Raw genomic sequence first — 23,092 nt, forward strand, 5'->3', positions numbered from 1 at the left:
GGTTGAAGACATCAGTGAATGTCAGCTGCTCTTCCAGGATATTGGCCAATGAAGAACTTGAAGAGTCTAAGTCGAAGGGAGAGGAAGGACTGAAGAAATGAAAGGCGTGGATACTGAACGGCCCACAAAAGAAAGAGGGGATGGGATCGAATGTAGAAGTGGAACGAATGGGTATCTCTTGAAAGGAGAGGAAGGAGGAGGATGTTGGTTAAGACACAGATGCATTTACAGGATTACTGATGATGCCTTTTCTAACATGGTATTATCAAGGAGTCACTGTGTACCAGCTTCTCTACAAGGAACAGAAGCACTGTTTACTTCTCTTGCTTACAGCTCCCCTTTAAAGCAAAAAGAAGCTGAAGAGGGAATCATACATCACCTGTATATGAACCACACGCTTGAGGCTGAGTGTTAACTTCTCTCCAAACGTCTCAAGCAAAATATGAAAATTCCATGTTTGCAATGACTGATATTAACATCTTGAAAAAGAACAGAGACATTTATAAAATTGGCTTTTCTTCAGTGCTGATCTGTCAAATTTTCTTTTCTCATGATGAGGCTATTTAAAATGTATAATCTTGGCAACTTTCACATATGCAGTTAACTGTGTGTTGATTACAGTCACCATGCTGTACATCAGATCCCCATGGTGTTTATTTTGTAACTGGAAGTTTGCACCTTTCGATCACCTTCTCCCATTACACCCATCCCCCACTCAAAGTTCTTAATTGAGAAAGCTGTAGTCCCATCTTTTGCTTTTATGGATGCTAAGCTACCTGAAAATATTAGGAAGAAAACCAGTTTCATATATTCTACTTACATATATTGTATGAAATATAGGAATGGTACAGCTATTTGTGGAAAACCACCAGATCTCTTTATTAGTACCCTGAAGCTATAAATTACACTGTAGTGTGTGTGTGTGTGTGTGTGTGTGTGTGTGTGTGTGATGGCCGTAAATCAATTCCCATAAGAATAAAAGTTTGGGCAGATAATGTCCAGGCATTGAGCAATAAATCGAAGGGAACTGATGCTTTCCTACACATATTCAATTTTTCTGATAAGGAGAAATAAATATTTATGAAATAATTTAAATAGCCAAGGACAGAGGTAATTAAACAGAGTAACAGGTAACAACTTACATAGTACTTAGTATATATCATACTGTGTTTACCATACTTGACACCTTTTACCTGATTTAACCCTCAAAAACACAATTCTATACATATTTTACTTAATTCAGCCCTTAAAACACAGCCCTGCAGGTAGGTAACATTATAATCTCCATTTCACAGATGAGGAAACAGACCTGGAGAAATTAAACAATTCGCCCCAGGCTGTTCTCAGTCTACACTGGAATTCAGATAGCCTGACTCTAAAATCCCCTCGTTTTTTCTAATATTTTTCCCTTTCTATTTAATTTATTGGGACGACACTGGCTAACAAAATTATCCAGGTTTCAGGCGCACAATTCCACAACACATAATCTGTACACTGACTGGTACGGTGTGTTCACCACCCCAAGTCAAGTCTCCATCCATCACCACTTACCCCCCTGCAATCACCACACTGTTGTCTCCGTCCAATCCCCCCAACAGCTGTCAGCTTGCTCGGTCTGTGAGTCTGTCTCTATTTTGCTTGTTAGCTCATAAGAACTCCACTCTTAACCACTCCCCTATCATGTAATTTATAGCTAACCTAGTTAGTATCTTAGATGCAGTTACTAGCATAGGTTTTATTAATTTTTGCCTGTTTTTCTTTTTTAAGGACCATCCTTTGGGGGTAGAGTTTTAAAGTGTTGGGCTTTTTCCTAAGTATACCTCTAAAGAAAAGCAAATTTCCCACAAATACTTTTGAAGTATTTTAATGCATGAGAAGAACATCCCAGAAACAGAACAGGTACTGACTTATTACCGGTGAAGCACGATACCAGAGCCCCCGCCCTGCTTAGTAATAGGAATATAGTGTAAATAGACGTGAAAGGAGGTGAACGCTTCAGGATTAAATGCAAACCCTAAAGTTGAATACAACATTCATATATGGCTTATCTCATAGCAATATATTTTCATAATGATGTATATGACATTTATACTTATTGGTAAGATGCTTTGGACTCAAAAGTTAACCAAAATGCCGAAGAGGTAGTTTTGCCAACGCAAGGTGAGAGAAAGGCTTTACCTTGCTTTGTTTTCCTTCCGCAAAAATCTGCAACCATTTCTTTGTGTTCTAATTTCCTTCTGGATCAGCCAGGAAGGTAGTGATGCTTTTAGAAGTAGCCAAATTCAAGACCCTTTAAGAGCCGATTCCCCCAAGGGGATGATGATGATGATTTTGCAACCACAGCTCAGAAAGTCGTCTCCTGGGAGCTTCCGCGCTGTTCCTCTGTCTCAGGTATGAAGCTGATTCTGGCTCCAAGGGGACCTGTTAAGATCTGACCAGTAGTCATAGGGATTCAGCCAGTTCCCTCCTCGGATTCTACGCATAGTCTCGTGACAGAAACTCCTACAGTGACCCGAGAATACTGGTAGGCGCCCTGCCACTGTAAGTCAGGGACTGCTCGAAACGATACACACAGATACACTGAAGTTTGAAGAATTCTCTAGCTGGCCTGTGAAGTCGCATGATGGGAACTACGAGTGGCTGCATGGATCTCCTCGTGTTTTCAGTTGTGTTCATAATGTCATCACTTCTTAGACGGCAAGGGAGCTCTGGCTTCCGCCTGCCAGATGCTGCTTTATCGGTGCGAGGAGATACTCAAATTCTTGGACACCGAACATCTGACCCTATGTACAAACTAACTTATCCTATCCTTACAGTGAGAAATAAGCCCACAAAGAAAAGAAAAGGCAAGTTCCAAGGGGCAACAAAACATTTGTCAGTTCGAGAAACTAGAACAGCCATTTACTGGACAACGGTTAAGGAACCACTAAAAACCGAGTGACATCTATTATTCAGGTATGACTTGTTACACGTACGCGAGCATAAATATACAGGAAAGGAGAGGTCTATGCGAAGCCCCAGCAGAATATGTACATATCAGAGCCGCCGTGACACTGGGCAGGGATGCCCGCAGCACATCCCCGGCTAAGACCAGTTCCATCCCGGACAGTCCGCAGGCAGCGGGCGCTGAGGACGACACGCGGGCACACGAAGCAGATATCCACACACACTCATCCCTGGCAACGTGCAAGGTGAGAGAGAGAGGGCGCAAGTGGAAGAGCACTTCGCCCGCTGGGCACGGTCCTTCCATAAATATGCGCGAGTCTGCTCCCAGCGGTGGGGGGCCTCCTGCCTCTGCCTCTGCGCTGGGGCCGGGCCTGGGGCGCAGGCTGCACACTGGCTCCGGGTCCTCCCGATTCAGGTCGGAGCTCCCGCCTTCACAGTCTCCAGCTGCGGCTCGGAGCATAAATAACAGAGGCCACGTCGTGGTGGCTGCTCCTCTTGCAGTGTCACCGGGAACACACGCTGGTCAGAGCAGCACACACGCCGCGCACCAGCGTCCGGGAGCGGAGAGTAGCTTTGTGCACTTTTGCAACAAACGACCTCTCCCCCCGCCCCCCCAAATCCGCCCGACGTGTCTTTTATTTTACTGGTTAGCCCTGTCCGTGGCTAGGAAGACGCTGTGCTGCTCCTGGGCCCTTTCTATCAGCTTCCTCTTCTTCTTTGCCTTTGGTGCTCTCTTCCCTACGGGGGGGGGGGGGGGGGGGGGAGGAAGAAAGGAAGACGTGTCAGAAAGGGCCCTTTCTCTAGGAAAGAAAACATAAAACATTAAGAGTTTTACACAAAGCCCATCTGGAAAACATCACCTATGGAAAAAGCAGCCTCAAAGAGAAAATGGTTCACATTAATTTTGACGGAATAATAATAATTTACTAAATTGGATATGCTGTCTAAAACAGAGACTGATCTTCCTGTTACAGGGAACTGGCACATTTAAACACCTCCCAGCGGCCCGATCGGTCTTGCAAATATCATCCTGCCACGAAAATCCCACTCATCCCCTCCTACCTTTAACAATGCCACCTTTTACTAGATATCTTTACATCTTTCTGCTGCTCCACATGTCAGTGGGTCAAAAGAAAATAAGCATTATCTACAGTAAATATACCAGGAGTTCCAACCCCCCCCCCTCGCCCTGCCCCCGGGAGAAACAAATGTCTCGCTTTTCACGTTACTCTCAGCTCTCCAAAGGCCAATATAGGAAATGACATATGTGGGGTATGTCTTTATTTTCTACAAAAATTCATGAGGCCATCATTCATTCTGTGGCTTAGGGCTTCTTATAGAAACCACTCCTGCCCCACCCCCACCCCCACCCCCAGACAAGTTGTTCTTATTAATTGAGAGCAAGAAAAAATGCTCGTTTCTGAAGAACCAACTGGCGGAACGTGTCTTGCAACCAGAAAATCTCACCACGTCATCCACTCTGTTCTCTTTGCCTTAGTCACTAGGAAGCTCAGGCCACAAGCTAAACAGTTGAGTTTTCAGGGGCAGTTTTCCCTTTGCCTCTGCTGTGTTTCACTTCTTGCATCTTGAGGCTATGCATCGGGGTCTTTATAAGGTCTCAGCATTTCTTTACAAGTGTGTGTATGTGGGATTATGAGAAAAAAGAGTGCAGGACATAGACATTCGCTTTAGGTCCGTTGCTCTCTTTGGGTTCTAAACACCCAGAGATCATTTTTAGAGCAGAAAATAGCTTTAAAGGTTACCTGCATTTTACAGAAAGTCAGTCGTCACTATACATCTTCAGTACAGGAAGGGTTTTCCTCAAAAGACAAAGAATCCTATTGCCAGCTCTCCTACCTCCCTACGTCCGATTGTATTGTGCAGTTGTACAAAGCTTTCCCTGTGAGACACCGTGATCTGTACCACAACTAGGACATCCAGTTATAATCCATGCTTTCCAACCTTCCCACACCTAAAAAACTCCAAATCCCAGACCTTTCCAGGACAGGGACATAGGTGGTCAGTTTTCAGTCCAGACCATGGAGAAGGTGGCTGACGTGAGACATGAAGAAACAGCCCAGCGGTCAGAGAGGCGGATACGTGCCCTAGGAAACCAGAATCACTCTGGATTACGAGAGGCCACGGGAGTTCTGGGTAAGGGAGGCGTTTCTCATTTCTGCTCTTTTTGATCAGAAAGGCTCTATTTTATTTGAGGATGGAAAACAGTCTCACTGGTAAGACTACAGCACATGGTTGCCATGTAGTCGATACTTAATAAGTGTTTGCTGAGTAAAACTTTTATCATAAGAAAAAAGATTAAAAAAAGAGTAACTTATTTTTAATTGGACACTACAGTAAAATAATCAGAATATGATCATGCCCTCGTATTAAATTATGAAGGTCCTTGAAGTTAACTTCTGGTTCTCATTAAATTCTGGCATTAACATTATAGTGGCATTTTGCCATCTTTAAACATAGTTAATCCTACCCAATGAAACTTTGGTCCAAGCCATCATTAATCAAAAAAACTGTAAAGTTACGACTGTTTAGTAACACCATATCTAATGATGAGACACACTTAATGAGGGCAGAGAGATGAAATATTTAATATAAAATAGCATATTTAAAAAGGAGCCTCAATGATAGTTATATGAAGGCTTTTCTTAGATCTATATTTTATCTAAACAAACAAAAAATCCTTTAAAGATCATTGCTGACTACATTGAAAAGTTTGGTTTATATTTCATTTCTTTAAAGGCTGGAGGTTTCTTTAAAAGCAAATAAAAATTAAGTGAATGGAAAATAATGCCAACATTCCTTGATTTTAAAATGTATTCTGTTAAGATAAAAATATACTGAGTATGTTATTTAAAGAAAGCTTTTCACAGTCACCATTTCAATTCTTCATATAAATGATTTAGTTGAAAAATCAAATGTGCACTACTTTCACTAACAGCAAATCTAAGCTAAATTACTGGAAACTCATTTTAAGACAGGGTCAATTTCATGTCATTTACCTAATACATTATTCTGATGTAATTGTCAACATCAAATGGTCTTTGGGCTTGCTGGCTGATATAATATTGTGTGTGATAGGGAAGTTATTCAATATTTGCATAAAACTGTTCATATTGTGGCCAAAAACTCAGCAATGCTTCTGAAAACTTACTTATATAAAATAATTTTTCAAATTGTACAATTATCCTATTGGCAATAAGTCATACGGTACCAGTTCCAACTAGAGATGTTCTGGGAGACCTAATTACAACCCTAAAACTTTTCCTCAGCAATCTCTTTTGAATGACATCTCTGTGCTATTGGCTCATCGCTTGGTTTTGTTCTCGGTCAGCCCCATTTCTCATGTAAGATATATTGCAAATACCAAAGAATTAAGATGGTTAGCCAAGATTTGACCACAGATAGGCCTAAATTAACTGAAAATATTTTGTGGTCCATAGTAGGTTACTTTGACTTTAAGCCCAACTCAAAGTAATAAAAGAATATTGAAACATATCCTAACATAAGGTATAAAAAGGGTCTTGCGCATATTTTCTTCTGATCTCTAAGATTTATCAAAGAAATTAATTGGTAAGATTAAATCTAACAAAAATATATAACCCTGTTCTTATTTATATATTTGAAAACATATTGAACATACAAGCACGCTCAGTTATGTTTTCACTTAACGTCTTCACCTCTGTGCATGTGAGCTTAGACTCAGAGAATGACTTCTAGGCATTCAGATTGTCGCACATTTTTCAAGAACATTCACCCTGTACAGGAAGCATTCAAAGGCAAGTTTGATGCTAGTCGCCCAAAGAGTAATTCAACTCATGGATTTAATTTTCTTGCTTTTTAGTACACAGGAGAAGACTTGGAAAATATACTCCCTGAGATCAGCAGAAAAGGTTTGAGTTTTATTAGAAGATAGTCAGCCTCCAGGTATGTCCAACGCTAATGACAAATTATATGTATCTTTGTCCTGAGTGCTTTAAGAATGCAGTTGCCTTGCCCAGCCGGGCGTGGCTCAGCAGTTGGGAATCAACCTATGTATGATCCAGGAGATCGAGGTTCGATTCCTGGTCAGGGCACATGCCCGGGTTGCAGGCTCGATCCCCAGTGGGGTGTGTGCAGGAGGCAGCCGATCATTGACTCTCTCTCATCATTGATGTTTCTAACTCTCTCTCCCCCTCTCCTTTCCTCTCTCTGGAAGAAAAAAAAAAAGGCATACTTAAAAAAAAACAGATCAAGCAGAATCTGATCTACAGAGCAGATCTTTCAGCACCGTTGTGTGAATGCAAGAAGACAACTAGCTTTCAAGCAAAAGCAACGTGGCTTCATAGAGAAAGGCCTCCCCTGGGAGGAAGGACACCTGGGAGGTAGGCACTGTCTTGTAACAGAGGTGTCTGGTGCAATATTATCCTTGTGATTCTGTTTCTACACTTACAGGATGAAGATGCTATAGTCACCTTTCACTAGAAAGTTATGAGACACCGTTAGAAAAGACCGTGTTCCTGGGATGAAAGGAAGATCAGTGAAATACCCCTGGCAAGACAAGATTATCATCAAAACGAACACAGTTAGAAAGGTATTATCAAAGCCACACTCTAACCAACATAATTACACTGACTTGCACACATGTGGAAATGGTCCAGCAGGGTAACCTATCAACTCTTCCACAGAGAAAGGTGAGCAGTGCCTTATGGAAATACTCCTCACGTCCAGCTGTAGATTACTGCTATTAGAATCAGAAACAGGAGAGATTATTTTGAACCGAGATATCAGGCAGCCTCACAAATTACATGAAGCTGTGAAAATACTGACTCCCCTGCCAGTCACACACGAATTTCATTCTCCTATAAGCTCCCAAATGCAAGGGAGTTCTTCAAATGGTTTTTGTTTTTTCTTCTATGAGGTTTAGATAAAAGTCTTTTCATCATTGGAACAATGGTTCTTGTATGTCCATCGGTGAGGCACAAAGGTTGTGAAGCATTTCCATAATGATTACTAAGTGTTTTGAGAAAGACTTTCTAATGACAGATACAATGAAAGAAAACTGAAGAAAAAAATTCAGTAGCTGTGACTAGCAAAAAAGATGAAAGCTTCTCCCTCCGTACACACACACACTGAGGGAAGTAAGCCACAATTATGACAAGTGCAGTTAATGGTAATTAGTTATAGCCACAACTAATTTCTATTAAATTTTAATAAGTTTGTGATGCTAATTTGAAACCTAAGCTTCACTGGATTTATGAAATACATTATGGAGACTCAGGGATCACCTCTAAGAGGTGTATCTTGTCACACTTCAGAGGACACGCCGCAGGCAGAACATAAAAGGTTGTATCCACATCTAAAGTCACAGGGACTGAGTCGTAGTCAACGAATAGCAACTGGGCCATTACTTTCCCTCATATGGCCGAGTGAGTAGCAACAGCGATTTATTTATTTAAGAGTGATTGATGATTCTCTGGGAAAAAAAATGCCAGCTGGTTCCTAAAATATTTTAAAAGCTCATATGAAAATAGACAAAAGACCTAAATACAATTCAGAAGAGAAATAAAAATAGCTAATAAATACATTTAAACGATCAAATCTCACAATTAAAACCACCAAATAAAATGAGTTGGCACTGCAAAGATTCTTAAGAGCAAAAATATGTAAAGCTAGTGAGGATGTGGTGAGGCAGGCATTGGGATGCAGCTTGAGAATATGTAATTGATATATACAGCCTTTCTGAAAAGCCATTTGGCAAGTGTGAAAGAGCATTAAAAATGTTCATAACTTCTTTAAAATTGAATTTTAGGGGAGAGAGAGAGGAGGGAGAGAAACATCGATTTGTTGTTCCACTCATCGCTCATTCACTGGCTGACTCTTGTATATGCCCTGACTGGGGATTGAACCCGCAACCTTGGTGTATCGGGACAAAGCTCTAACCAACTGAGCTACCCGGCCAGGGCAAAAATGTTCATAACTTTTGACCCAGATCAGGGAATCTATCCTAGGAAAATAATCTAAACTTGGGCAGAGATTTATGCATAAAGACTATTTATCATAACTCTGAAAATTACCTAAATTCCCTTCTACACTTTTTCATGACCTCCTCTCTTTATGATTACCAAAGCAGTAAAGTGTGTTTTCCACCATGAAAAAGCATTTTGTATTTTAAGACCACAGTAATTAAATTTATTTCCAAGAATAATTGCATGTCCCTAAAACTTATCATAAATTGGTGTAAGGAAAAGCCTGTAATTCCTACTGTGGAGGTAAGCAGATTCTTTAGTAGTGGCCAATCATAAATGAATCTAAGATATAAAAGTAGGAACTACTGTCCTAATGCTCAGACATTAAGAATACAGACTCGTAGAAACAGAGACCAAAGGGATGGCTGCCAGAGGAAAGGGCGTCGGGAATGAGTGAAAAGGGGAAGGGGAATATAGTCAGTAACATTATGATAAGTTTGTACAGTGACAGATGATTACTAGAATTAGTGGGGTGATCACATTGTAAGGTATAAAATGTGAAATCACTATATTGCACACCTGAAACTGTATAAGTAATATGATGTTCTATACCAACTCTACTTAAGGCTTTAAAAAATAGATGTTAATGTTAGTTCATGAAGGTTCTTTTATCTATAAAGGAGTCCAAGTAGGCAGGTATGATCACGACTGGCACCCACCACAGAATATTCTACATAGTCTAAGATAAAAATCTTCCCTGTCCGTAATAGTTCAGTATAACATATCTTGATGGTTATTGATTTACATTAGCTGAGAGTCAGAGGAGAGTTAGCTAGAACTCTGAGTAAAGCAAATGAATCAATTTTTGGCTCCTTATAGTACAAAGTTCCTTGTCATTTTTAGTAACATTTATCTGTTTCTTTGGTGTGTGTTTTTTTAAAGAAATAACACCCTTTTCACTAAAAACATTTCACAGACAGATGTCTTTGGAAAGCACTGGCAAATCCTTCAATGGCTGTTTGATGACTGTGATCAAATTTTCTTTCAGGAAAAAATAATCTAGAGACAAAACAATATTTTAAAGGGTTGAAAAAATAGCAAGCTACCTACAAAGGAGACTTTACTGGGCATCTTGAATCTCAAGTCATAACTTGAAAACCTTTTCCAAGTGGTTACTTAGTCATTTCATCTTTATAAAAGTGCATGTGTTTTTAAAATCTACACACAATCTGGAGATGACTTACAAGTAGTTGTTGGTATTACAAAACTATTGGAGAGTGCCAACCATCCAAAATAAAAAATAATTGACAAAATGCACTTCTCTAAACAAGCAAATGTAAAAATCACTCAAAATATTTACTACTATACAGATTTATGCTAATTTGTAAAAACTAGTTCAATAAACCAATTCTGTCCTACTGTTCTATCTGTAAAAGTCTGCCATATTTTTGCATAAATGCATAACCCATGAACACAGACAATGGCTTGGGGAAGGCCTGGGGGTGGGGCGGATGCAGGGTGGAGGGGAATTGATGGGGGGAAAAGGGGACATCTGTAATACTTTCAACAATAAAGATAAATTTTTAAAAAATTTATTGGGAAAAAAGTATGAAATCTCTTTCTTTGTCTTTAAGACCACTCAAGTTTTCTTACATAACACATTTTATTAGGCGTGAGGTCTGTTACCTATTTTGTTGAAAGGAAGTCCATTTAGTTTTAACATCTTGTTTCATGTTCAAAACAATGAAGTTGGAAGAAAAGCTAATTCTGAAGATCACCTGAGCCTTTAAAAGTTAATTATAGCACCACTAAGATTTCCTGCACGTGGTATTTCAACATTTCCTGATGTTATAGCCCTGAAGAAAATCATTGTTCTCAGACATATAAGAAGAATCCTAAAGGGGCAGTAAGATATTCCCAAGCCCCTCTCACCTCATTTTAAGTGGTAAGGACTACAGGACAGTAATTTCAATGAGATTTGGGTTTGTTTCATGAAACGTCGGACACTCCAGTGATTTGTTTAACATCTTAGATATCTGGTACTTCAAACAGAAAAAAGAAAAATCCGTCCAAAGACAAAAGCCCATGGGGTTTAAGGAAGGTGAAAATAAATAAACTAGGAGACGTTGTTTCAAAACTATCCAAAGCTCTTTGGATTCATTGTAAAGGACAGAGAGTGCTTCAGGGTAGTGAAGACTAAAATAACACTGCACGTTCGCTTGTGTGAGGGAATAAATACATAACTCTACCACAAGGGGGCAATAATTCACTTTTACTGTAAGTACCTTATTTTTTTTTTTTAAATATGCGAGCTTTGGGGCTCTAACTTCTTACATGCTCTTTTAATCCCAATTGGAAGCCCTTTTTTTTTTTTCTCTCTTTCTAAACAAAGTTAAGCTCTATAGTAAACTAAAGAATAGTACCAAGACCTAAGTGCAGCACAAGGAAAAATATAATTGCACACTGCTGTTAAATTAAAACTGTTTGCACACTGTTGTAAAATTAAAAACGATATTTGCCATTATCTGGTCCATAGATTTATGTCAAGTATGAAAGCTGATTGTAGGTGGTGAGTCCTGACAAAGGGTTCTGATCAGGTTGGCCTCCCAGCACCAAAAACAGCCGGCCATGTTGGGGAGGGTGGAGAGACAGCGAATATTCCAGATATCTCCTACCCCTGCACTAGCCCAACTCTGCTAAAGGGTTTAGATACAAAGCAAGCGAGGCACAGAAAAACTAGAGCGACCTATCCAAGTTCCTACAGCTAATTAGCAGCAGAGCCGGGCCTGGAACTAGATTTCAATCTCTCTCTCTCTTAGATACTTTTATAGTTTTAAAAATCACTGGGTAAGGACATAGTTATAAAGTTGTTTTTCAAGAAAGGCAGGGAAATATTAGAAGACAAATAATATTACTCTGACCAGATTCTAGGAGAAAAGTCATTGGCCTCATCGTAGCTGTGAAAAACCCGCTTTATGAACCGTTAAGTGCTGCCTAAGTAACAACTTCTCTGCGACTGAGACAGGCTGTGAACTTCCACCGCATCGACCCGCTGCTGCCGCTAACCCCTGCGTAAGGTGCAATCTAGAGAGTTTCCTCGGTCGGGCAAGTGGGACGGTGGACGTGCCTACCTTGGGCCACACGCTCCCTGTAAGTGCTTTAGACACATTCTCACGTCACTAGCATGAAAAAACTTAAGCCCTCCAACCGTCTGCCAGAACGCTGTGCAGTTATGCATCCTAAAATTACTCCAGATAGATGAAATCTGCAGAAAACCATCAGGCTCCTTTGGCGCTCCTAAATCAAGTCAGAAAAACATCAGGTTTTGCAGAGAAAATGATACAACTGTTTTCATTTGATTAGGAGCGATGGGATAACCAGGGAAGAATTTCAAGCCCCTCCGTAGCTGACTTCATACTCTAACAGAAGATACCTTTTAAGGTAATTCCATTAGAATAAGAGGATTTAATACCTTCTCCTTGGTCTTCAATCAATAACCATTAACTAAATGAAAGAAAAAAAAAGTCCAAGAAATGATATTCAGGACCGTAATCCCATGGCAAGCAGTTATTTAATTTGGATTCAACACAATTTCTGTGGAACCTGAAGACACACTTACAAGTGAAAAGAAAACCAGAAGTGGTTCCTCCGAGGCAGCTACGTCAGGGCACCGGTATCAGTCCAAGCCGACAGCTCACCCAAGTGGCCGGCCTTGCCCGAAGGGAGTGAACGCGGGACAGCACAGGGATGCATGTGCCACCAAGGCTCGTGAATGCCCCCTCCTCTGTGCCCCTGCAGCACTTGAGCCTCTCGCATTAAAAAAATTACCACCTTCTGTTTTAATTTCATGTTTGCTGATATATTAGGCAATATATTTCTGAATAATTACTAATAGCCACAATTAAGACCAACATATGCCATCGAGTCCTGGTAAGAGCCTTCAGCTACAGAGAGTCACTCAAACATTTCACCTAATAAGGGGAGTCAGAGCAGATACAGGGGCTGGAACCAAAGCCATGTGGTCTTTGTCATCCATCAAAAAATGAACTGTCTTGGGTGCCACATGGTGTCTGCCCTCAACTTCAGCTTACGCATGGTCTGTGAAGGTGCCCCTGGCCCTGAGTAAACACCACGATCTTTCTGCTTACTCCCCTTTGCCTTAATCACACATTCATTCCCAACAGAAGAATTCCATGTGCCTCGCTCCCCCTACAAGTTAACCCATAGAGTCATGGATGGCCGGGCCAGCCCAGCCCAGCCCAGCCCACGGATGGGTCACTTCCAGGTATATCCTGGAGGGGTGGGGCAGTCACTTGACGCTGGACTGGGCAGGCACCTAGAACACATGGTTAAGAACACCGGCTTGGGGACAGACAGCCCTAGATTCAAAGCAGACCTCTGCCTCTTAGAAGCTAACGATCTTGGACCAGTTACTTACTTTTCCTGAGGCTTAGTTTTCTTATTTCTAAACTGATAAAGTCAATGTTACCCACCTCAGCATTGCTGTGAGGGGTAAAGACAATGTGTATAAAGCCCGAGATACTATTCCTGGCACAAAAGGCTAAATAAATTAGAGCAGCAGATGAAGCATAGGAGTTGCCTCACATGTATTATTTCTAACCCTTCCGACGGTCCGCAAGGTAAGCATGATTTCCATTTTGCTGATGAGGAAATAAGTTTAGAAAAGTTAAGTAAATAGCTCAAAATCACATAGCTCGGCATTGATTCAAGCCAACATCTGGCAGATTCTAAAACCTATACTTTTTGGATCCCTTGTGCCCAGCAAACCTCTTTGATCTCATAATCATTTAAATGGCTGCTGAACAAACAAATTAATATACGAGGCCAAAGAGAGCCATCAACCTCCGCACCCAATTCCCCACAAAATCAGGGTTCCCTTGGGCCACATTAGGTCCCCAAAGGGCCTGGCCTACACCTGTATTTTCCACATTAATTATTTACTGGGGTTAAGGCATTCAAAGCCTCAGTTTCCTAAGGTCAGGCAATACATCTATTTTTCCAGCTCTGACAAAGAACATTTTACACAGAACAAAGTTTCTTTAAGGGTCGAGTTTTCACACTGGAAAATAATTCCTGTTAACTAAGGGCAAAGCATGAATTGCTATCTTGCTTCCAGTTAATGTATTTACAAATAAAACAGGGAAATAAACAAATCTGTTGCGGAGAAGTTGTGTGGTAAGTGGGAGGGAGGAAAGAAAGAGAGGGAGGGAGAGAAATGATTGTTACGGCTACCACTCAACTCAAAAGCAAATTGGTGTAGGGGACCATTTTATAAATATCTGCTCATTTAGAAATCAATCATTGAGGTCACCCAAATGACAGGTAAACATTTTATTCATGATAGGACGTGGTTTTTGAAGCCTAACACTACTTGTTAGATCTCATAAGCTGGTATAAAGATCTCTTTGTCACAGGTCCCCCTCCTAGGGGTTTCCATTATAGAAACTAAATCACAAAGCTCCAAAAACACGATCCTCCAGGGGAGTCTGTGATGGCGATGCTACAAAACAAAAGAGCAACATGTGCATCGTAAGCCATTTCGTCCTAAACATTGAAGTGAAGGTGAAAAGAGAGTGTGATGACCACCGTTAACAATTCTGCATTCAATACTGGAAATTTGCTGAGAGAGAAGATCTCAGGTGCTCTCATCATAGAAAAAGGCAGCTACGCGAGATGTTAATTAGCTTGACCGCAGTGATCATTTCACTAAGTATATGTGCAGCAAATCAGCATGTAAATACATACATTTTGGTATTTAAAACAAATAAAATGGCCACTTAATTTGGTCATCAGTGACTTTAAAGAGAGGACCTCAGTGATGCTGAGAGTGCAGAAACCAGGCTGGCAGTGAAGGTGAGTGAAGGCTCCAGGGGAGACAGCTGTTCTGAGAGAGGAAAGGGAGAGACGGGGTCATCGAGGCTGGGGAAAGCTGAGGCCATTGAAGGCTGAGGAGGACCAACTAGAAGGGGGGGATGACTTGTACTGTGGCTAAACTGTGGCCACATTCACATTACCAACGGGGGAAAGAAAAAGCCAAGGGGAAGGATCCTCTCAAGGCAAGAATATAGGGTGGGGAAAAGTTGGCTCACAGTCGTGCGTATAGAAAAACAATACACTAATTAATAATCAATATGGGGATGAACTTTGTGTTTCACATACTCACAACTGTAACCCTACTTCTACCCCACCCTGTGTATCGGCGACTTACCTGTGTTTTAGATTCGAGTGACACAAACCAGTGACTTCCCGCGTGGCCCACTCTGTATCTGAGGTGCGTGGACATCCAGAAGCCACAGGCAAGTTCAGTCACCTTCCCTCACCCCCTATTCCTTTTGCATACTGTCTTTCCTGGGTCTCTTGCCAAGGAGAGGCCAAAAAAATTAATGCTCTTTCCAGCAGGAAAAATTAAATAAATGTATTCTCTGTGCCAAACTTTAATAAAATAAATACTAAAGTTAACATAAAAAGCATTTTAGTGGAAATCCTCTTCCAAATTCGTCCCACATAACTCCACAAATTGTGCATTTCACAAACTGAGGGCCCCGACTGGCTGAAACACTTCTCTTCCCGCTGAGTAACGAATGCTCCCGAGCGCCGGCTAGGGTTTACTTAGAGGCAGATGTTAGATCAGTGCCCAGAAAGGGTTTGCTGAAGGCATAACGTCCTGTGGGTGAAGAGTGCTGTTCCGTGGGAATCTGACAGACTATCGACCACAACAGTTGCACACCTGTACATGTATACATTCAAAATTAAGTGCAGTAAGTTAAAATATGAAGTAGATGAAAGAATAATGAAGTATTTACATATATGTCTGGTTGAAATATAAAGCAGTACAACCTTTTTGAAAGGAGTTTTTTCCCTGATACTTTCTTCTAGGAATTTTATAGTTTCTAGCCTTACATTTCAGTCTTTAATCCATTTTGAGTTCATTTTTGGATAGGGGCCCAAAAGTGTTCTTTTGCATGCACATATTCTGTTTTCCTAACACCATTTATTCTGTTTTCCTAACACTATCCTTTCCTTATTGAGTATCCTCGCCTCCCTTGTCAAATATTGGTTGACCATATAGGTGTGGGTTTATTTCTGGGCTTTCAATTCTGTTCTATTGGCCTATGGGTCTGTTTTTATACCAGTACCATCCTATTTTGATTACTGTAGCTTTGTAATATAGTTTGAAATCAGGAAGTGTCATGCCTCCAGCTTTGTTCTTTCTCAAGATTGCTTTGGCTAGTTGAGGTCTTTTGTGGTTCCACAAAATTTTGGGATTGTTTTAGCTATTTCTGTGAACAATGCAATTTGAATTTGATAGAGAATGCATCGAATCTATAGACACCTTTGGGTAGAATGGATATTTTTAGCATTATTAACTCTCCAATCCCTGAACATGAGATATATTTCCATTTCTTTGTGTCTTCTTCAACTTTTTTCATCAATTATCTTATAGTTTTTGTGTAGAGATCATTCAATTCCTGGGTTAGATTTATTTCTGAGTATTTTATTGTTTTTGATGCTATTGTAAGTGGGATTGTTTTCTTTATTGCCTTTTATGATAGGGCTGTGGTGCAGGGAGCCAGCTGCAGGTGCCTGGGTAGTGGGCCAGTTGCAAACACACAGGTGGTGGTGGGAACCAGGGCAAGCAGCAAGGGCAAGAGCCAACTACAGGTGCAGTGGAAGCAGCAGGGGTCCTAGCTGTCAGTGTGCAGTGTGCTGGCTGTTAGTTTTCTGGTCACTGGTGCACAGCAGTGAAGGTCAGTGTCAGGAATCAGGTACCTAGCTAATAATTGATCTGCATGTAGAGATGGAGGCTGGGGTCTCCAATTCTGCTATTTTGGTGATGTGACCAATAATGATCTATTTTATAAACTGAATGGTATGGTATGTACAAGCATGATTATTTTATCATTGTTATTTAAATTGTATATTTAAATTACATGTACTTTTTGATAGGAAAAAGTAATTTATTTCCAATTTATGAAGATACCCCAACCAATTTCCTAGAATATCACTAAATTCCTTGAAAACATCTATGTAACAATCCAACCAAGACTTTCTGACTAAAAAACATTTAAGTAGCCTCACTGCCTACTTAATAAAACTTAATTCTCTCATCCAGAGTCCAGTCTCCCACGTCCTTCCTCTGCTCCCTTTGAATCCGGGCTGGCCTCACCAGCTTGCGTGTGAGAGATGACACTCTGGGACTTCTTTCATAAGAAGCCTCGCAGCTTCATGTGGATCTACCACACTGTGAGAAAACCCAAGCTAACCACACGGAGATACCAGATGGACAGGAAGATGCTCAACCAACACCAAGTGTTCCAGCCATGCCAGCCCAGGAGCCAAACATGGGAAGCCTTCTGGTGGCTCCATCCTTCAGCAGTTAACTGACAAAGGAATGAGTGCCCCCAAGAGAGAGGCTCCCAGCTGCATGCTGTCAACTCTCACATCCATGTGAAACGATAATAAAATTCTTGATTTTGAACTACTACATTTTGGAATGTTTGTCATGAACAACAGATAACCAGAATATATGCTATCCTATGGGAGGACTGCTGAAGTAAGACTGAAACACACTGCACATCCTTCTTGCTTGGACTCACATCCTACTCAAATGTTTTTGCTGGCGAGTGCATGAAAACCCATTCTAGTGGGGCTGTAAATTTGGAGTAAAATTATTTGCAAATTGTTTCAGCAGATAATGACAATTCAGGTAGCATGGTGCAGCAGTGATGATACCCTGGCTGGGTTACAAGATTATAAAGTTACATTCTTCATCCCCCAACACTTAGGTGCTATATATAGCACCTTTGGACATCAAAGCTAGAAGTCTGAGGACAGCTTGTTTTTTATTTCTGTCCTTTGGATATAAAGTGCTTTCCTTATGGATGGATGCATGCAGAATCTTCTCTTTTTATTCAATGTTTTTGGTAGGTTGTGACTATATGTAGCTCTCTCCCCTTCATGTACTGAGTTGTTTGGCTGTATAAACCCAAACCATCTTTCAACTCCACTTTTTTTATTGTTAATATTTATCACCTCTTCCATCATCAGTTTCAGTATTTCCTTATCTTCTAAAATCTATTAGTTTTCCAAGTTTTTCCTCAGTAGCATTACTCTCTTTTCCAAATGATCAATTTTGTACTTGTCACTCCCTGAGGAAAGTTTTAACTTAGTTATGTTTAGGTTGCCTTTAACTCTTTGTCTCACCTGACCTCTCTTAATCTGATGTTGTGCCTATTCATTACTTCCTAACCTATTTCTTGAATAATAAGTCCTCCCTGCATCCTACTGAGGACAAACATATTTCCTAAATTTTTTCTTCTGTTCTTATAGTGCAACTATAGTAGGAGCAGAGTCTGAACTTTGCTAAGTTTTCAATGATTTCCCTCTTATTCAATAACAGTTATTCCATAAACTCATTTTTCCCCTCAAAAAAAGGAAGTCTACTCAGATCTAAGAGATGAATTGTGGGGACTGCTGTCGGACCCCTCTCTGCCCATCTGGTTGTTCATTAAATTCCATTTTCATCCCAACACATGATTAGGACTTGATTTGCCCACCCCCCCAACCAAATCCAATGCTTAGGTGACTCTGCTATGATGCTGCTGAACTAAGATGGAACCTACTCTTAGCTACTGTCTGGATTTCTATCACACTGAAGGGAAATACATTAAATTATAATCTTTAACAGTCACTCCCATTAGGGTTCTTACATCATCCCCCTGACTTACAGCACTTAAGGGAACCACATTTTCCAGGACACAATGTACCACCTATTTCTCATGGATTTGTTTTCTGGGAGTTGGTGAATATTTGTAGAAAAAGCAATACGAATAGGCTTTGGAGAGACAGAGTGAGAGAGAAATCTGGCTTCATAGACAGGTTATCCTTGCCATGAGAGCACAGGTCTGGAAGCCAGACAGTCTGGATTCAAATCCTGGCTCTGTTACTTAGCTTGTTCAGATCACACAGTAAACACTGATCACCTCTGTGCCTCGATTTTCTCATCTGGAAGCTGGAAAAGACAACACTACCTACTCTATATGCTAATTGCAGTAATTAAATGAGTTAATATACTGAATACAATATCTGGAATATTACAAGTATTCACTATTAGTTATAATTATCATTCTATTGTTGTTATAAAGCAGAGGCCATGCAACAAAAGGACATCTATCCAGTCTTCTAACTGATATAGAACTTTCATTTCCGACTCAGGGGCCAGTTGGCTGGACTGGAGAAAGCCATTTCTAGCTTTCAGGTAGACAGTTATCAATAACATAATGTTAATGACTCTCCACTTGTGTTTTTCAATTCAGTGCTTTTGATTTTTAGTTGTTGGAATTTCCTTCTGGATTCTGATGACAGGTGGCCCATTGGTTTCAGTTTACAGTGTTATCCACTCCACCCTTATAAGTATATTAGGGAGAAGTCAAGGAGAGGGTAAATCCATCTAGACACCATTCTAAACTAATGACCATTAATCCTAAGCAGGTTAGAAAACTGTATTAGAAAGAAAATGTGCAATTCAAGAACAGTTCCCCAGTCCAATTCTATTCTGTTTACACCAATGACAAATGGCAAATTCTAAAACTCTGCTGACTAATCAAAATTATTAAATGTGGACACACACACACACACAAAAATCATAGTGCTGGACATGACTTTCAGGGCTCATCGACTCCATCCAGCTGCCTTAAAATATGTCTATATCCATTTATCCTGGAAAAGTATTTTAGAGACCCAAGAGAATACTTAAGTATTCTTAATAATCTTAAGTATGAAGGAGCCCTTGATTATTTAAACTCCAAACCCTCTGCTGTGGTTATTTAAGTATAGTTTCTCAGAGAGAGAAAAACAGTTGGCCACTAGGTCCCATATAATCTTTATGTTTTTTAAACCTATTATATCACCCTTTACTACCCTTTAAAAAATATATATGTACATATGTATAAACAGATGTACTGCTTATCTAACAAAGTTTACATAAATAATTAGCTTTCTATAAACACATACTGCCTATTCTTCTTTTGAAATGTCATACAATATTTATTTTAAACAAGAAACTAAAAATTTAGTCTTGCCAAATCCTGTGAAGACTTCTCCAACACTGCTTCTGACCTAACCCTGTGACTCCTTTACTGAAGGTACTTACATTATATACAAGTAACGGAACTGGGAGAAATGCCATTTCAAATTTTTGTTGTATGGAACATTTAAACGTGGTGACTTCCTGAAGTGAATGCTTTCCAATAATCATCTTCGTTCAGAAAAGCAATATAGCATAGAGGTTAAGACCATGCTCCTTGGAGACTGAGACCCTCGGTGTAAAAATCTTAGCTCTGCCACTTCAACTCAGCCAAAGCCTCATAGCTGGTATCTTCTCTGAGCCTCAGTTTCTCATCTGTAAAATGTTCCTACCAGGTAAAGTTGGTCTTACGATTAAACAAGAAAATCAAGTAAATTTTAGCCCGTTCACGGCACCCAGTAAGCTCTGAATATATGTTGGTCGCGGTATTAGAAATGGTGGTGGCGGTGATAATAATGATAACAAAAGAGACTATCAGTGAGGCCAAGGGAGCAAGGACAGATCTTCTTAGCCTTCCTTAAGCCAACCACACGAAACAATCTAACTCAGAGCCGAACCACAGGGAGGCCCGAGCACATGCCGGCCCTGCTGTGAGCCCGGCAGGGCTGTGCCCTCCCACCTCAGCCACGCCACGGACTGGTCGCTTTCTGACTTGAATTAGAAGTTGCTCTTCCCACCTCCGATGGATGGCCATGCTGGTTTGGATGGGATTTACTTGACAGCTTCACAAAAGTAATTTTTCATTGTTTTCGAAGGATAAGTAACATTTCAGGAGTACTCAGGTCCAACAGAGGATCACTCAACAAAAGGAAAACACCCACAGGAAAACAAATGTGCGGAGGAGATAAATTCACTTCAGGATGGATGTTTACCAAAAAGAAATTACATCCACAGTTCTCTCTCAGTTGGGGACCGATGGCAAGTTACATGCCCCCTGTTTAGCAGCTGACAGCCAGCCAGATCCTGCGGCTTGGCTGCCTCACAAGCTCCAAATACATGAACTTGCAGAACAGCACCCAAGTCAGCAAGTAATTGCAAACCGCTCTCGGCTAGGACTAGAGAGAGGAGACAAAGCTTTCAATAACTACAAGCTTGAAGAGATTATACAGATAAGTAGGTTCAGCCCTGCTAAGGTAGAAAACATTCCATTAGGGTTTCAAAATCTCTGAAGGACACATTAAACCTCTCCCCCTCCCTCCTCCCCACTGCCCACCCCCGCCTTCTCTCATCTTACACAGGATAGGTTGCAGGAAACTTAGAACAGACATACATTTTCTCTTTCAATAGCTTTTTTCTTCTTATACTTTTCTATCTACCCAAATAGATTTCCCATGATGAAGAAAACTGCGAAGCAATTCTGCTTGTACCATTAACCCTGATTTCTTTTTTAAGGAGCTATAAGGCAAAATGTATCCTGGGGAGGAAAAATGTTGCTGATGGGACCACAAGGCCCCAGCTCAGCTCTAGTATTCATAAAAAGAGCCTATCAGTCAGTAGGTCTGTCTGTCTATCTATCTATCCACCCACCCACCCTACCAGTTTTAAACCTTCTTGGTGATTCTGATGATCTCCTTGGTTTGGGAACCTCTTCTTCAGGTCAGCACCATTAAGATTGCTTTATCTATATTCTTTAAGCGGACTCACATTATCAACATTATTATTAGCTACCACTGAACATGTGTCCAAGTACTATGCCAAGCATTTCACATGTAGTGACCCATTTCGTATTCATTACGACTTTTGAGGTAGGTATTTATGAAAGTTAAGTAACTGCAAAATTCACAAAGCTACTAAATAAAGGAGCCAGGATATGAACTCCAAAGCTTTTGCTCTTAAACAATGTGTTGTATTGCCTGGTTATGGGAGAGGGTCAAGAGTTAGAAATAGAGTCGGAGTGGAGTATAGGAAACTGAGTTTGAAAGAACGAAGATAAAAGATTTAAACTTTGTAGGCTCTGTTAGCAAGATCTCTATCCCTCTAATCGCCATACTTTCCCACTGCCCCCCCCCCCCCCCCCCCGTTCTGAAGTGGCATGGGCCCTTCAACTGCCAAGTTACTGTTGATGAGCGGTATAGATCCCCTCGTACATGTGGCCCAGTCAATGTCCTGCATCTCCCCACCTTGCCATCAGGATTCCTCACGATATGCAGATGCATCTGAACCACAAAGCTGAATAACAAATACCAGTGCACTAAAATTATCCGAGCTTGGGTTTGTAGCTATTTCAAAGTATGTTGCTTCATCCCTAAATAAGTCATCTAACTCATGACGGGCCCTAAATAAAGCCTCATTAAATGCACAACTCTGATCTCACTCTTGGAGAAAACCGGATTGTTGTCGGAAGGGCACATCCACCCTGCCCTAGACCAACAGCACAGCCAGGCCCACGTGGAGGTTGGCCCTATCACCAGACACTTGGCTTGACCACCAGGTGTCATTTTTCAACCTGTGACTGTATGACATGGTTCGAATCCTAACTTCACTCACTGACATGCTAAACTACCAAGTAGGGTTTTATAATCCAATTTGTTTCTCATCATGTGGGCAGCTGTTTTAACCAAACTGGGCTAATTTGTTTCAGAACATACATAAAACCCAGCATTCCTGGACCTGGGCTGGAAACATAATAGCACTTTACCAGTGAATAAAAAAGTCTAGATGGCTCCCATAAAAACCTGTGACATGAAATTAAGCTAATTACAAGACACAAATTTAAGGTTTAAACTACTTAATAATTCTTATTAATCTTGCACTAAAAGCTGAAACCAACAATGGACAAGAGTTACTTTGTGTAACTAACTCTCTTCAAATTAATGCTATTTCCTTTATAGTAAAAAGAAATGTTAATATAAAGTGGGTCTTTATTCTTCACATATCCTCCAAATCATAGCTCTGCAGTCCTTATGGCTCCAAGATAGCCAAAGTCCAGCAATGCCCTTGGTAATCTGAGATCGGCAGTACACTTTTGACACAAGCCTCCTTTATTTTCCCCTTAAATGCTGTCAAAACACATGAATGTTATCACTCCGCATTACTTTATGTTCGGATGCTTGGCTCTCACCAAATTAACCGAATC

At 40.7% G+C, this 23,092-nt stretch overlaps 1 protein-coding gene across 1 annotated transcript in view; it reads right to left on the minus strand.

The window, feature by feature from the left end:
* Nucleotides 1–1,690: 1,690 nt before the first annotated feature.
* Nucleotides 1,691–23,092, minus strand: part of RSPO2 (R-spondin 2) — a 111,764-nt gene continuing 90,362 nt past the window's right edge. Inside the window, exon 6 of the mRNA XM_087825359.1 lies at nt 1,691–3,684. Coding sequence (XP_087681485.1) covers nt 3,587–3,684 — 98 coding nt within the window. The 3' untranslated portion in view covers nt 1,691–3,586. The remainder of the gene's footprint in view (nt 3,685–23,092) is intronic.

Source organism: Miniopterus natalensis, chromosome 16 (genome assembly GCF_054644295.1).
Source record: "Miniopterus natalensis isolate mMinNat1 chromosome 16, mMinNat1.hap1, whole genome shotgun sequence".
NCBI lineage: Eukaryota > Metazoa > Chordata > Mammalia > Chiroptera > Miniopteridae > Miniopterus > Miniopterus natalensis.